Here is a 17,296-nt window from a genome sequence, read left to right on the forward strand (position 1 = left end):
AGCGCTCTTATTGCAACAAGTAGATCTTTTAATTGAGATCGATACGCAATGAAGGTCAAACTAACGCAAATTTGAACTTACAAACATTTGCTTTAGGATTTTTTTAAAATAATTTGCGGGGGAGCAGCCACCCCGAGATAAATTCACGAGGGGCACCGCCCCCCCAGAGTCGGCGCCTATGCTTCCAGGTTGATATTTTTTGAAAAACTCGACGTTTGTTTTGGGGAAAAGTATTTTCCGTCTAAAAGTAGGCTCTTTCTATCGTGAAAGAATAGGCTGCATAGGCTCGGAATGGCCGGTTTCGGTGAGTCCGATTCGGTGAGTTCGATCCCTTAACGGGAGATTTTTTCAATTTTTTTTTTTAATTTGCGGGTATCGTAGCCTAATTATCATTGCCGTTTTAGGGTTAGGGGTTAAGATTAGGGGTTAGAGGTTAGCAACTCACCGATTCGGACTCACCGAATAGTAGCAGACCCGCATAGGCTAAGCCCATTAACATGTTATCTTGATGAACTTTGATCTGGATTAGATTTTGGTTTTGGACAAAATTCCAAAAAAAATATTCTAGAGTACTTGGAATATACTGTTGTATCCTAAAATCAGGGCTGAATTAAAAATTAACCTCCCTAACTAAGGGGGGGCCCTATCAATATTTACATTAACAATATTCCTCAGATAAACTCCATGCAGTACACCTATGCAGACAATTTAGCCCAGACGATATATAAACAAAAACTGGACTAAGGCACAGGATGTCCTCACCAACGATATGAAGCTGATCTCGCAATACCTGAAGGATTCGACATTAAAACTCAGCCCAGCTAAAACCACCATCACACCTTTCCAGTTTCCACCTTCACAACAAGGAAGCTGGTCGTCAGTTACGAGTGTTTCTGGACGGAACCCTTATCCGACACGATCCCTGCCCTACATATCTGAGAGTGACCTTGGATCGGCAGTTCATGTATAAAAAATACTATGACCCACTTCCTGCCAAAGCATCACCTTTTCAGATGCCTAGTTGGGTTGACTAGTTTGAAAAAAAAAACGGACTAGTTACAAAATGAAACCGGACTTTGACACTTGTAAAAGTTGCAAGGGCTAGAAAAAAACTCAGTTTGCCAGTTCCGTAACAATTATAGTAGAATTCACCATCGTCTAATTCGCTCAATTTGTCACCTCTTTAGATACATGAGAAACGTTTTGCTCGGGTATTTTGTCATACGCAGATTCAATTCATCTATTCAAGTGTTTACATGCTTAGATTGTTTGTTTGACATTGTTCTTCTGCATCTTCGATATTACAATAAAACGCAACTCCAATTCAGTGCTGTCAGCTGGGGGAGCTTTTTTAATTTACTTAACTTTTATGTTGTTCCATCAAAAATTAACACTCCATAAATCTTCATTAAACTTACACATTTTCTACGTCTCACAGTAGTGATTTACATCACGTTTCACACGTTGTCCTTTTATTGATCCTATAAATTTACAGCTTTGTTAATTACTGCAACATGATCAAAAGTAAAAAAAAACTATTGATTTATTTTTTACTGCAATATGGGTTTATTCTTATTAGTTAGATCAACACGTGTACAATCCCAAACAAACAAAGGGTTATTTTCGGGTTTATCAACAATAAATATATTCACAGCAAGTAACACTTCATCCATACCAGTCTGTATAGTTTTGACTTGTTTGCATAATTCGTTAGCTCGCCCAATTCGTCACTTTTTTCTAATCCCCTTGAGGAGACAAATTAGGCGAATTCTACTGTATTTGCATTTTTGTTGCAAGCTTCTGTGGCCTAAAGAAAACCTTAATTTTTGTTTTAAAAGATCCCGCATATTTTACCAGTTTTACTGCAGTAGTTAATGATAAAATGGTGCATGTTTAATATGTCGCTTAGTTGTGTTCGTATTTTGTAACCTTGCTAATCAAACAAAGCTTTTTAATGGGGAATGTAAAGTGTTTTACAAATTTTTACATTGTGCTAGAATTTAGATTTTGTGTGGAAAACACACTCATTCTTTTTTTACATAGTTTTGTGTGTTATAGTAAAAAGTCGAAGTATAAAGAACAAGGGAAAAAGGCTTTATGTTATGTTCTTCTTAATCCTATCTCAATACGAGCTGTTTGTGTATGTGGAAAGCACGTCACGGGCTATCTAAGCCCATGCTACTAACGGGAGCTATGAAAATCACAGAGCCAAAATACTGTACAAAATGAAAGCCACGTGTTGTTGTGTATTGTGCGTATAGAAATTAAATTTTTACCCAACAAATTTATTCAAATAGAGTGTCATGAAAAAACGTCAGAAAATCTGTTTTTTTGTTTCTACTTTCCCAAAAATAGCTTCAAAATTGAAATTTTTGAATTATAACATAAAGTAATGCTAAACTAAACAACAAATTACTTTTTCCCATAAATATAAGGCAATTTTGGGTGTTTTTACATGTCAAAGTGACTGCACTAACATTTATATTGCACTTACATTAAATTGTATATATCTAGCATTGCACAAAAATGTCTAGCCACCTGAGACGAAATGCTTATTGTGAATGGCAGGGGGTTGAAAAATTACCTGTGTAGGTTTAAAAAATTCTCAAAGAACAAAAGTTAAAAGTCAAGAAATTTTACATTTATAGAATATTTCCTTCTGTGAAATTAGGGATGGTAGAAGTAGGGGATTGCTCACTCAAAAAGAAGGTGGACAGCTGGAGGGTCATAGTGATATGACAAAATTTGGTGCAACTACAGCTTGTGGTCTACCGCCATGTGTCGCATACCCAGGTGCAGCGTATGTGATCTGGCTGCGTGTGCATAAAGTGTGTATTGCCAAAATAAATGCATGAAAATATGTGATGTAATGCTATACTAGTCAATAGATTTCACGCTACAATGGTAGCCGTAGTTAACCTCACACTGCTGTAGCAAGGTTCTGTCATGTTCTGGCATCCTACACCTCACGCAAAATATAGCATTTCATTTGCTAAACATGAATTTACGTAAAAGCAAACAAAACTTTTTGCAATTCTTTTAATTTTGAAATTTTGTAGTGACCCTTCAGCTGTCCATATTGCAAGAAAAATCAACAAAGCGAGCCGTCCCTATGTAAAATATTTGACTATCAGAGTCGGGCGTCCCCATAAAACCCAGTGTCGCTACAGATAGGGTTAATTGTGAGAAGATTGTTGCTGCTATCTTTACATATTTGTAGAGGAACCACTGACACAAAACCTGTCACCGAGACAAAGGGATTTTTTCGGTTATTGATGTGTTGTCATTTGTGAATTATTTTATTCACGGGATTTCGTGTTTTTAGCAGAGCTCTCTTTAAGTGCGTTGCTCTAGCCGCTAGAGTCTAGCGCAAACCCGAAGAAGCAAACTTTTGTTTTTTGATGTTGCTGTTTCTTCAATTATTAGTCACAGATGGATATGTTTTTGCTGTGGGACAAACGAGTTCAAGCAACAGTAATTAATCATTTTGTTTTTGTAGGGAAGTAATAATTCCTTATGGGTTGGAGTCCATCCTCTTGATGATGACGGTTGGAAATGGCTTGACAATGCCAACATCACAGGATCAGGGCTGCGTTTGTCTCTCAAGGGTGCAAAAAAACACGATCGCATTGTGTTAACTAATGCAGCATCTAGTTATCCTCCTGGAACCTTAGTTCTGAAAAATTATGATCCTAGTCTACGAACTCATGGAGCAGTATGTGGCACATTAAAAGGTAATTAAAATATTAATTTTTCAACTTACTAATTTTTTAACTTGTAAAAGTGTATGGCTAGATACTGTAGATAGCATAGCTGTGAGGGACCAAAACATTTTGTGGGAAGAACGTGCCCAAGCATCCATCGAAATAGCGATCTACTGAGTTATTATAACTGCAAACTAGGCCACTAGGAATGTGGCTACTGCGTTGACGCTGCCATTTATACAGTATTACAGTATCCTACCGTGTTAAAATTTAGTATTTTTTATTAAAAATGCATGGAGAATCAGCAGAGCCCTATTTGGCATATGCATTTCTGGCCTATTTTCATATGCTGATTGCTGGCCTGCTGCTTCGTAGTCAGAAGATCCCCTATCCTTAATGGAACTAAACTCAATCAATGTGTTTAGATTTATGTTGATTGCCAATTTTCAGATACAAAAGAATAATTTTGGTCACTTTAAAAAAGTATTTTTATGTTCCCTAATCCTAAAACGTTCATTGTAGAGCTAACGTCAATTTTGTTTAAAAAAAAAATTCATAAAAGGATGAATGTAGGTTTCCAACCTCTTTAAACAAGTAAACAATATTTCAGCTAAACAATAAACATGAAGTATCGTGGTAAAAATTATGGCCAGTGTTTTTAAAGTATTTTATCATTACTATTGGTAGATGCCATTGCCCTCGATATTTTACTGACACAAGCTATTTCCTGGGGGGCAAGAGTTAAAGTTGCCGATTTGAACTATTTAGTTGGAGATTTTCTTAAATGTTTATCTAGATATAGCATGGTTACATAACATAATATCTATAATGATAAATCCTCTTGAGTTTTACACTGTGTGCTTTTGTGCAATTTACAGAACAAACTCTTTACCGATACTCTACTAATCGAAAAAATAATTGAAAGTGTTTTTATTCGCAAATTAGTTATATCAAAAGTTATTGATTCTTATTTTTTTCTTAACTGTTTGCTTTATAAAGTGCAAGCCATTGAACTAATTTATTGTAATCTTCTATTTGTGAACCCACGTTCCACATGTCAGTTAGTCGTGATTGTCTTGCAACATTTTACGCACCATTTAATTTCTCTATTGACCGATTGACCTGGAAGACACATAGCAAAAACCTTTATGTAGTTATATGTAGAACTTAGTTAAATGCATCGCTGTGAATGTTGTTCGTTCAGAACATGTTTAAGATTAATTTTGTCGGTCAATCAAGCAACAATATCAACACAAAACAAACAAATATAGAGAAGGAAGCAATAAATACTATTAATACTACAAAAAGGGGTCTGCTACTATTCGGTGAGTCCGATTCGGTGAGTTTCTAACTTCTAACCCCTAACCTTAACTCCTAACCCCTAACCATAAAACGGCAATGATAATTTAGGCTACGGTACCCAATAATTTAAAAAAAAATTAAAAAAATCCCCCGTTAAGGGATCGGACTCACAGAATCGGACTCACCGAAACGAGCCATTCCGACAAAAAGTGCTCAATGTCAAGCAAAAACGCCAAGCAGAGCAAATTACATCAAATATAGTTATTACTTTCCAAAACCTCTACAGCCTGTTTCACCCTAAAAGGGGGATCATCAGAGGGTCCCGAAAAATATGCAAAAACAATAAATCGGTAATACCTGAAAAGATATTAAACATTATAACCTTAATTTAATTCGCAAAAAAACCTCAGAGTTACAAAGGACTACCTGCATCGGATGTCATAAAATCTCGACGTCCAGATGGGGACCAACCAGATTTAATAGCATTGTGACATCATAGAGAAGCAGAATGCGATAACCGTAGTAAACTGTAGAAATCAAGTTAAACTTATGTTGATTTGAAGAAGAACGCTTGTTCAGAAGATGGCTACAAGCGGCCTCCAATATGGCAAGCTTTTCAGCAACACAAAAACCACAATTACTGCAGCCACCTCTACTCTAAGGCCGAGCATAGCTGTGGATAGCCCATGATATTTTAGGATCAACACCCTTGTTCATAAGGTCCCAAACCGGCTAAGATAGGTCTGTGCTGTTTCGTTTTGGATTGGCCCGTTTCGGTGAGTCCGATTCGGTGAGTCCGGTCCCTTAGCGGGGGATTTTTTCAATTTTTTTTTTTAATTATTGGGTACCGTAACTTAATTATCATTGCCGTTTTAGGGTTAGAGGTTAGAAACTCACCAAATCGGACTCACCGAATAGTAGCAGACCCGTTTCGTTTAGACCAGTGGTTCCCAAACTGTGGTCCATGGCCCACTAGTGGGCCACGAAGACGGTTTCAGTGAGCCACAGAGTTATTTGTAATTGAACTTATACTGTTCCTGTATTGTTAACAATTTCTAGATTTTTTACCGAAAAATTTTAACTGCCATTCTTAAAACTGTCTGCCACGGGAAGGAATTGTTACGTAACAATAAGTTTTTAAGCTTGCATGTGCCAGAAATCGTACTTAAAAACAAGCGTTCTTTATGTCGTGGACTGATAGTTGTAAGGTGCAGAGCGAAGAAGAGATTGAATAAACATTTGCAAATCGAGACATGCTAAACTAAATTACTAAATACTAAATTATTCAATGGCAAACAAAAGAAAGTATGATGATAGTTACGTTAAATTTGGATTTACTTTGTTAAATGATCATGGAGTCGAAAAGGGACAGTGCGTAGTATGCTACCGCGTCTTAAGCAATGAGTCATTGAGACCGAGTAAATTGAGAAATCACCTGGAAAAAAATCATCCTGAGTTGAAGAATAAAAGCATTGAGTATTTTAAACGACTAGAATCTAGCTGTAAATGTCAACGACTTGACAAAACTGGAAACTTTCAACAAACTGATCAGAAACCCCGGTCAGAAACTTACAGAAGCATCTTTCGTTGTTAGCCAAATTATAGCTAAGCATAAAAAAGCTCATAATATCGCTGAAACTGTTGTTAAATCGTCTGCACTGGCCATGACGAGAATTGTCCTGGGTGATAAACATGAGAAAAGTCTCAAAGCTATTCCTTTATCCAATAACACAGTAAAGAGACGAATTGCAGCAATGTCAGAAGACATTAGGGAACAAGTAATAACTGAAATAAATAAATCTGCTTTTGGTCTATTCGCCATCCAGCTGGATGAGTCTGTCGATGTATCTTCAGTTTCTCAACTTATGGTTTTCGTTCGCTATGCAGTTGACACCTCTGTAAAGGAAGAATTACTCTTCTGCTGTGCTTTGAACACCAGCACAAAAGCATGAGATGTAATGGAAAAAGTCAACCATTTTTTTAATGAAAACGGAATATCCTGGGACAATCTGTGTGGCGTGTGCACTGACGGTGCACCTGCGATGCTTGGTTCCAAAAGTGGATTTAAGGCACTTGTGCAAAGAAAGGCTACTGGCGTTATGTTTACTCATTGCTTCATTCACCGGGAAGCTCTGGCTTCTAAAACGTTACCAAGTGGTCTCCAAGATGTGCTTAACGTTACTATTAAAATAGTAAATTTTGTGAAGAGCAGCGCTTTGCACACTCGTCTATTCAGAAAACTTTGTGAAGACATGGAATCTGATCATAAAAACCTTTTGTTTTACACAAAAGTTTGGTGGCTCTCTAAAGGGAACGTTTTATGCAGAGTGTTTGATCTCCGCGATGAGTTGGAAATCTATTTAACTGATGTAAAACCTGAGTTAGCATTTCACTTTACCAATGCAAAATTTATTGCTTGTTTGGCATGCTTGGTAGATATTTTTCATTCTTTAAACACCCTTAACCTGAAAATGCAAGGAAAAGAAAAAAACATTACTCAGAACATGGACTTGATCAATGCGTTTGGTGAAAAATTGGCAAACTGGAGACGAAAAGCTCAAAACGGCAATTTTGCCATGTTTAACAACCTGTCTGATATTTACGAGTTAAACGATGAACTAAAGACCAATATTGTTCAACATCTGAAAGAGCTGGAAAGCGAATTCAAGTCATATTTTCCTGAAGTTAGTGCTGATGACCTATCACTTGAAAGAAATCCGTTTCGACTTTCCCCTGAAAATGTGGAAGATGAATTGCAAGACCAATTGATTGAATTGAAAAACGACTCCAGTTGCCGAGATCTATTCGAAACTTTGCCACTCACGGAATTCTGGCTAAGCATGGCATCATCATATCCAGAAATAAGCAAAACTGTACTTAAACAGTTATTGCCTTTCACTTCTACATGGTTATGTGAATCTGCCTTTTCAGCGCTAGTATGTATGAAGTCCAAGCAACGCAACCGCCTTGAAGCTGAACATGACATTCGCTGTGCTTTTTCGACAACTGAGCCAAGAATTTCTAAGCTTGTTGCTATAGCGCAAGAGCACCCTTCCCATTAAAAAATAAATTGCAAAAAGCCATTTTGTTTGTTTTTGTGTTACATGTCATATAGTACAGTAATTAGGTAGTAGAACTTGGCCGATTAGCGTAGTGGTAAGAAACATCGCAATCTGTGCTGGAGGTCTGGGCTTCGATCCTCGGGCCAGTCAAATCAGGCACAGCGTCGCCACTTAGAAAATTGCTAGAGCCTATAGCGCTCGCCCATATACAAGTGTATAAAATATTTTGGGTGGGCCACGAACTTTTTTTGAATCAAAATTTAGGCCACGGAGTAAAAAAGTTTGGGAACCACTGGTTTAGACCTATTCATGAAGGAACATTTGTGGTTAAAACGTTTTTTAAAAGTCGTTTCACTACAGCCAATGTAATTTAGAACCTTTGGGCCGTTATCAATGGTGGCTTTGTAAATACAGTCGAAATCGGCTAGTCGCATATCGGTTAAGAGCATAAATCGCTTTAGAGCATAGCATTGCATAATCCCAAACCATTCCCATTCAATTGTGAAGAAAATTCAACGGTTAGTCGCATAATGATTAATCGCATAAATCGGCTAAGCGACTAGGAATTCTTGATAGATTTGTAGACTTTTATCACTTAACCGCATATTTCCTTTGGCAAAGCAAAGTTGCTCAAGATAACACCTCAAGACAGACAGTTAGCGCCTACATGATTTAAACAATAAAGTAAAACCGCACGAAAAAAGGCCTTCTCTTCTATGATTTGAGTACAGTGCTGTGTGAATCACAAGACCACATTTCATTTATGGATTGTTACATCATAAACAAGTATCATTACGTCGCAGTACGAACTGTAGAACCACAAGACTAAGGAAAATCTAAATCGCATGATTAGTGAATTTTCTTTCTTGCTCGCTGAAGCGAATTTGTTACAGTTGGGTGATCACGGCAGCTACCCGAAAGCCACGAGGAACGCGCGTGAACAGTTGTTGCTGCGTCACACTTCGCTGACCAACAGCCAAACAAAGTAGTACCGTTATTTGGAATTCGGTTGTACAGTACTATTCTAGAATATTCTGTAAATCTCCTAACACTCCGGGTTACGTATTAAGGCTTAATGCCTTCGTTCATCGAAAAAGTCCAGCGGTCTGTTTTCACGCTTTTGCGTTAGATAAACGTTCGGTATTGACGTATAGGATACTGTCAAACAATGTAAACGGTTAAGCGCATATACCGTTTAAGCGCATAAAAAAGCTTGACAAATTGACTATGCGCTTAAACGATTTCGACTGTAATGGCTTTCTGCAAGCATTGCCTATTCAAAGGTCAATTTGATTTCACCCTACAATTGCAACTAGGCTGAGAGGGTTCATTTGTACATTGGCAATTGGGCATATTTTATAAAACGGATCAAAAGCTAATTCTATGAAAATGTAATCTTTAGATTTGAAAGAAATCTATCCGGACAGTTTGCATACACCACAAAAACAATTTGGAAAACACCTTTGCATGAAAGTTCATCAAACGTTATTGTTTGGAATTCACAAAAAATGTGAAAGTTTAATAACTCACTTCAGAAAAGGCACAAAAATAAACTGATTTGATGGTTGTAGAACAACAAATTGAACTTTGTATGAAATTATATGTGCTTCAAGAAAAATCTGACAATACCTGATCAGATCACTAACCTAATTCAAAATAGAATAAAAATGGTTGAACAACTCATTCTTGCGGTACACTTCATTGTTGCTGCTGAAGTGCTATCAGTCATAGTATCAACAAAATGCAAGAACGCAACCACGGAAAGCAATCACTACCCCACCTCCCTCAATAAAATTACCTGGCTTCTAAAAACATATTTTAATACTATTTAACATTTTATTACCTTTGTAACTCATGTTAATTGACGTTTTCTCTCCAACAATTGCTTTGTCTCCTTAAGATATTTTTGGCTTTATTGCTGTCGATCTTCTGCCACAATTTTGTCTTGAATTGTAAAAAAAACTTAATTACCAAACCTACATAAATACAAAGTATAAGAATAATAGCAGAAGATAAAAAAAATTAATTTCTAACTTAACAGCTAAAAAAATAAGGTCAAGTTTGGAACTTAAGAAACGGTTAAAACACTTTTAATCTTATTTTACTTCAAGAAATAGTTGCTTTTTTGATATTTTGACAAAAGGTTTGAATTTCTTCACCCTAGAAATACCACGATACCAATTTTTGTAAACCTATGTCGAGTAGTTATGGAGAAAAAAGTGAGTTTACATTGGTCAATAAGCAAAAAATGATCGCTCGCACGTAAAATTTCCACCCAGTGGCCAATTTTTCACCCAATCATATCTCAAGAACAAAATATCAAAATACAACCAAGCAATCTTTTTCTTGCTTATGAGGCAGCAATTCAGGCAACATCTCCTAATTGTTGCAACCAGAGTAATGTCTTTATCAGGGTCCATGAGATCCACATGCTCTGCAGGTCCAAACACTGGGCAGTGATTAAATTAAATGATGTGCTGTGCTGTTTGACAGTCACCACAAACACAGGCCGGTGAGTCACACAATCCCAGGATTAAACATAGCAATTAAACGTAGCAACATAGCAAGTATAGCAATCAGACATAGCAATTAAACATAACAAGTAAATAAACTTAGCCAGGTTCAGAAACTTAAATAACACTGGTCAACAGCCAATTTGCTTCTGAAACGAATGAGGTCAATCTCGGCTAATTTAGGGTCGCTGATCACGAATATCAACTTGAAATTTGTTGATTAGCTTTAGTTTTTAACATATGGCACCATGCCAAAATGTGCTTTACTTGCTGACGCGGAAAGCAGTGTGCATTGTTCTGTTGTAGCTTGCTTCGGTCAGATAGAGTTGGGCACTTAATCTATTTGTTGGAAGGTAGATGACGGGGGTATTTGTATTATTTTTATTTTGATATATCTTTGAGTTGGGTTGTTTGCTTGCTTCTTTTGTGAAAACTTCATGTTTTTAGCCTTAACTGATCTTTCTGCAGATGCCTCGTAATTGCATAAACAAAGCAGACAATTTCTGCTACATTTGTGGTAAAACAACTTTTTCCTCACAAAAGCGAAGTATAACGGCTGTGGTCAGGAAAACATGCCACTTGCATTTTGGATGCAAAGTTGGTGATCAGGGCAAGAGTTGGGCTCCTCACATATGCTGCAACTCCTGTGGTGCAAAACTTCAGCAATGGCTACACGGAAAATGAAAATGTATGCCTTTGCTGTTCCAATGGTTTGTAGAGAACCTATACCGACCACATTGGCGATTGCTACTTTTGCATGACCCCCGGTTTTTAAAGGTTTGGCGGGAAAATAGGAAGAAACTGAGTGTTCAATACCCAAATATTCTATCAGTAATTTGTCCAGTACCACATGGAGAATTATTTCCTGTTCCTGAAGCATCTCAAGATTTAGCACTGGATTCAGATGATGAAGAAAGTGTAAGTTCTGTGAGTGGTGATGGATTTCCAATGTGACAGGAATTATACGTTGAAACATTATCTTCTAAAGCAGGAGTCCGCAAATACTTTTTGGTGCGACCCAAAAAGCAATGGTTCAAAGTCTCCGCGACCCAAACATTTCGGAAGAATATAATTTTGCGCAAAACACTTTGAAAATTAATATCAATTCCAATACGGTCGTCCCCATTTATTAAGGCCACATCGGGACCGGACGATTTTGGCTGCAAGAAACAATTTTCTCCCACTCCTATACCTTCGGTAATTCCGGAATGGACCAAATTGGGCTTAATAAGCGGGTGGACCTATTAACCGTGCGCTTCGTCGTCGTGCAAGCCTCTGGGCCCGAGGGTCTATTCTATCCTTTTACCAGCCCAGACTCAAGATGTTCCAGGACTACACTGGAAGGCTACTAGAGAGCAGCCAGTATTTAGTTCATCATCCATGACACGCAGACCTTTCACTCCGTTAGGTGGCTGATGTGGTCTGCAGTCTGTTCCTCGGCACCACATTTACAGGTGGAGGAAGAGGCCAATTCCCCAATGGCGCATGGTGGACCGGAAAAGCCCGGCGCTCGTACGAAGACGGTTGAGGCGCACCCATGCTTGTCTTTGTAGTGTCAGGCCGATGGGGCATGTGTCGGCATGGGGATGAACGAATGAAGTCCGGTGGTACTTGACTTCCTTTCAAAATTCCATTTATAGTCCGCCCAAGTAGCCGCAGAGAAGAAGTTCATCTGATGCGTTGATCAGAAGTTGAGTGGCTGGCACGAATGTTGTCTTGACTTCAGTCGACTGGGGTGCTGGTTTGGGGAAGCAGAGATCTTGTGGTGGAGAAGATGGTTAGGCTTTAGTGCCCGTCGGCCAAGAAACAGATTGGCTTCTTCGCGACGAAGCTCAGAAGGTTGGATGCCAGCGAGAATGGCAAAATTATCCAATGGTGTGGGACACAGGCATCTGGTAACTGTGCGCAGGGCGCTGTTTATGGCAGTGTCGATGTTATGGCAGTGTGCACTGCAGCACCAAACAGGTGCACAGTACTCTGCTGAAGAGTAGACAAGGACTAAGGCTGCTATATGCAAAGTGTCAGCCCTCGTCCCCCAGCTGTGGCCTGCCAGGCGCTTGAGTAGTGCAGCGTGGGATGTCATTTTCTTGCGCAGTGACACCAAATGATGGCGGTATGTGTACGATCTGTCTAGTGCAGAGGTCGACAACCTGCGGCTCCGGAGCCACATGCGGCTCTTTCAGCCCTCTGCTCTGGCTCCTGTGACTTTAAACACTGCGAGCTTGGGCAATACAAAAAAATTTTGTTGTAAATTAATAACTGCTCTAGGCTATAGTTTAAACTAGTTTTGTTGAAAATTATGACTTACAAATCCGTTTAGTATGTTTTTTTTTTCACCAAGATTTGATGCTTTTATTTTGCTAAGGAAAAAATCATTTAGGACTGTTAGGAATAATAGCGGCTCCTCACAGCTTACAATGCATGTATTGTATGTGGACAGATTCTGATTTGTCCGCCCGTCTGTGAAACGATAAAGAGCATATTGTTACGTGATTTACCGCACAATTAATGTTAGCATTATCTTATACCTGGCAGTGTCACAGTGCAGTTTGTAGTAGCCTTTAGTATTTTGTAAGCAGTTAAAAGTGTCAGATACTCTTTGTTAAATATGTAAATCGCCATTAGTTATTAATCAGTAACTTTGGCAAATTTGCCAAATTATTGCCAGTATACCAGCGTTATCTTTACTAGTAAGCCTAGTTTCCGTAGTCTAGAGCAGCATCTAACTGAAAATCTTTTATTTAGTAAAGAGTTTAGAAACGATATTACAACAAAACAGTATAGTCTTGTATCGATTAATTATTAGCAATGGAAAAGTGTAAGAAGAGAAAAGTTGCGAACGAAAAAAGAATGTTCAACCCCTCATGGACAGATTCATTTGCTTTCATTGCTAGCGAAACTTGCTTGCCGGTATGTTTGTTATGTGATGAGAAATTAGCAAACAACAAAAAATCAAACGTTGAAAGACATTTTCTGAATAAGCACAATGTCTTTGCAGAAAAATATCCTGCTGGAGATCAGCGAAAAAAAGTAGTTTTAGAACTTCACTTACTGAACTTCTTAATGTTTATACATGTTGGCCTTGTTGGGTGTGATTGAGCAACGATTTATGATATACATTCGATTGGGTTCACACATATTAGGGGTTTGCTGTGTTACTAAATACGAGGCTAACATTAGAAGTTATGTGTTCTTAGAATCACAAGTTTTCAGAATGAACAGTTTGTTAGTAGCGTACAATATGATTATGATTACTGCAACTTTAACAGTTTCTAAGATGGTTCTTTTTTGCATGACAATGGAGTCATTGCTTTGCATAACTTATTGAGCAAAATATTGGACACAGTATTACAATGTAATGAAGTCTTAATCATAAAAATCACTTACATATATAGGCTACTGAAAAATTGTGCTAAGTGACTTTTCGCAAACATTTAATTTTACAACCAAAAATAAGCAAAAGCAAAAACCACACTACTGACAATCTGACATGTTTCATCGTTTGATACATTTAATCCTCCCCGATTCAAGTGCTGGGTATAGACTCTAAACTAGAGCCAAATTTTTCATAGTAAAGGAAAGTGTCGTCACTACTAATTTCCTTCGTCATTGTAACATATCCATTACACTGGCCGACACAATCTTTGGTGCCGGTAGTTTTTGAACTGAGTTAGACTAACTTTGGGGCACTGATTCCGAAAATGCAATCAGTTTTTCTCCATCAGGTCAACTTTTTAAGTTACAGTGATTTTGACATTTTTACAATTGCCCTACAAAGTAGCACAAATACAATAGTTTTAATGTTGTCAGTATGAGATTACAACCTTTATTATAACTCTTGCATTACATTCTAAAACAAACAATGAAAGCAGACGATGCCAAGACAATTGTTTTCTGTGTTAAATGCTAGTAGGTGCAAATCAAGACTGCATAAGGGTGCTTTTTTGGGGAGGAATCTAGCGCGCTTATGGCTACATTCTAGAAGACGTCTCAATAACACAAATATTTTCGGCTACATCTGTGGTGATTACACAGTCACACTAGAGCCTAACAGAAAACCAATTGATGATTTTGTAAAGCGTGCTTATCTTGCTTACTTTAAAGTGAAGTTGGGGGATCAAGATAAGTCTTGGGCTCCCTATATTATTTGCAAAACTTACAAAGAACATTCATGTCAATGGACAAACAAAAGAAGAAAAGGATTAAGGTTTGCTATTCCAATGGTGTGGTGTGAACTGAAAGATCATAATAGCGTCTGCTATTTTTGTGCAGTAAACATAAAAGGCATAAACAGGAAAAAAGGACTTTCTTGCAATATCCAAACCTAGCTTTAGCAATCAGGCCAATGCTACCCAGTGAAGAACTTCCTGTTTCTGTTTTTAAAGGGTTGCCACATTTGGATTTACTTCCTGACCGCGAAGACGAGTCGGCAGCCGTGGCTGAGTGGTTAGCGCGTTGGGCTCGCAGTCGAGAGTCTGCATGTTCGACTCCTGCCAGCCGCACTTGCTGTTGTTTCTCTGGGCAAGAAACTTTACGATAATTGCCTCTACCCAGTGATCGATTTCGAGTAATGGGTAGTACCAAATTTAAGTCATAAGTAGAGTAGACAACCGGAAACAGACATTGCCGTCGGCTGCAGCGTGGGTCAGGTGTACGTCGGAAGGCGTACACCGATGCATAGCGCTCAAGTCCGCTTTCCCGCAATGCAGGATAAAGATAAACAAACAAACAAACGAGCAAGCTTCCACTGATAGCGATTCCGGGTCTGCTACTATTCGGTGAGTCCGATTCGGTGAGAGCCTTTTTCGGTGAGAGCCTTTTTCGGTGAGAGCCTTTTTTGGTGAGAGCCCTATTCGGTGATTTTTTTGAATTTTTTTTTTTTAATTATTGGGTACCGTAGCCTAATTAAAACCCCTAACCCCCTAACCTCAAACCCAAAAACCAAAACCTCAAAAACCCAAAACCCCAAAAGTCCCAAAACCCCCAAAAAAAACCAAAACCCCCAAAAACCCAAACCCCCAAAAACTCCAACCCCCAAAAACCCAAACCCCCCAAAAAACCCAAACCCCCCAAAAACCCAAACCCCAAAAAACCCCTAACCCCCAAGCCCCTAACCCCTATAACGGCAATGAAAATTAGGCTACGGCGTGCAATAATTTAAAAAAAAAAAACTCACCGAATAGGGCTCTCACCGAAAAAGGCTCTCACCGAATAGGGAACTCACCAAATCGGGCCATTCCGAGCGATTCCAGCCTTGCTGAAAGCGAATTTCTTCCTGCTATTTTATCTGCTCAACTTTTTTCTCAGGGAGAACTCAATGACTTGGTGAGGAATTTAAATTTATCAAAGGAATTTTCTGAGTTACTGGTTTCAAGACTCAAAGAAAAAAATATGTTGGAACCAGGTACTGTAATCACTTTTTATCGGAAACGCCATGTCGAATTATTGCCTTATTTTTCTCAGGAAAATGATATTGTATACTGTACCGATGTGGAAGGTCTTCTTAAAAAGTTTGGTGCAGCAGAATACAATCCTCAAGGTTGGCGACTTTTTATTGACAGCTGTAAATGAAGTCTAAAATGTGTTTTACTGCATAATGGAGATGTTTATGGATCTGTACTACTTGGACATTCATCAACTTCCAAAGAAAAGTATAACGAAGTCAAATTTGTTTTGGAAAAAATTTCATGCTATGAACACAATTGGATCATTTGCGTTGATTTGAAAATGGTTGGATTTCTGCTTGGAATGCAAGATGGATGCACAAAGTTTATTTGTTTTCTCTGTTTGTGGGACAGCAGGGCAAGAGATCAGCATTGGAAAAAGAAACATTGGCTTATGAGAAGTGAAAGGATTCCTGGCGAGAAAAATGTTCAAACTCATTCTCTGGTGGAACGATCAAAATTGTGTTACCTCCTCTTCATATTAAGTTGGGTATCATGAAGCAATTTGTAAAAGCACTCGATAAAGATGAAAATTGTTTCAGAAATATTTGCACAAAATTTCCAGGATTAACAAGTGAAAAGTTAAAAGCTGGCATATTTGATGGGCCTCAAATCAGAAAATTAATTAATGATCCAAACTTCTCATCTTCCATGAATGAAAAAGAACTGAGTGCCTGGGATGCTTTTGTGAAAGTTGTTAAAAAATTTTTTTTGGGAAGTATGCATCCAATTACAAAGAGCTCGTGTCCAAATTACTCAGAAGACTCCCACAGGGTATTGGTGTTTACATGACCATGATCATCAAACTTCATTTTCTGCACAGTCATCTAAAATACTTTCCTGAAAATCTTGACGATTTGAGTGACAAGCAAGGGAAGGAATTTCATCAAGACGTTAGTGAGATAGAAGTCAGATATCAAGAGAGATGGGATGCTTCCATGCTAGCTGACTGTTGCGGAGTCCATTAAACACGATGATGCATTTGCGGTTCACTCTCGTTCAAATCTCTTAAGCGCTAAGATTAAGGAAAGCTACCATATTGTTAATCGTATGTTTGTGTGTAAGTTTTTAATTTCTGTTGGCTTGCTGAAGTTGATGTGTGTCTTTTGACAATATATTTGACTCTTGAATAGATTTCACATGAGCATTTATGCGTAAGTTCACTCCTGCAGTGGAATCACCGTAGCTCGAAAACTAGACTTGATAGACAAAAACTGACTGCATTTTCAAAGTTAGCGACCACAAATTATCTAAAAACAGTTGAAATATCT

The 17,296-nt window shown here is 38.2% G+C and overlaps 1 protein-coding gene and 1 pseudogene across 1 annotated transcript in view; both read left to right on the forward strand.

Moving 5' to 3' along the window:
- LOC145780878 (uncharacterized) overlaps positions 1-17,296 on the forward strand; it is a 127,856-nt gene that overhangs the window by 48,171 nt on the left and 62,389 nt on the right. The window contains exon 4 of the mRNA XM_082592530.1: positions 3,500-3,734. Coding sequence (XP_082448656.1) covers positions 3,500-3,734 — 235 coding nt within the window. The remainder of the gene's footprint in view (positions 1-3,499; positions 3,735-17,296) is intronic.
- Positions 6,671-8,068, forward strand: LOC145781225 (protein FAM200A-like; annotated as a pseudogene).

This window comes from Aplidium turbinatum, chromosome 12 (assembly GCF_918807975.1).
Source record: "Aplidium turbinatum chromosome 12, kaAplTurb1.1, whole genome shotgun sequence".
Lineage (NCBI taxonomy): Eukaryota > Metazoa > Chordata > Ascidiacea > Aplousobranchia > Polyclinidae > Aplidium > Aplidium turbinatum.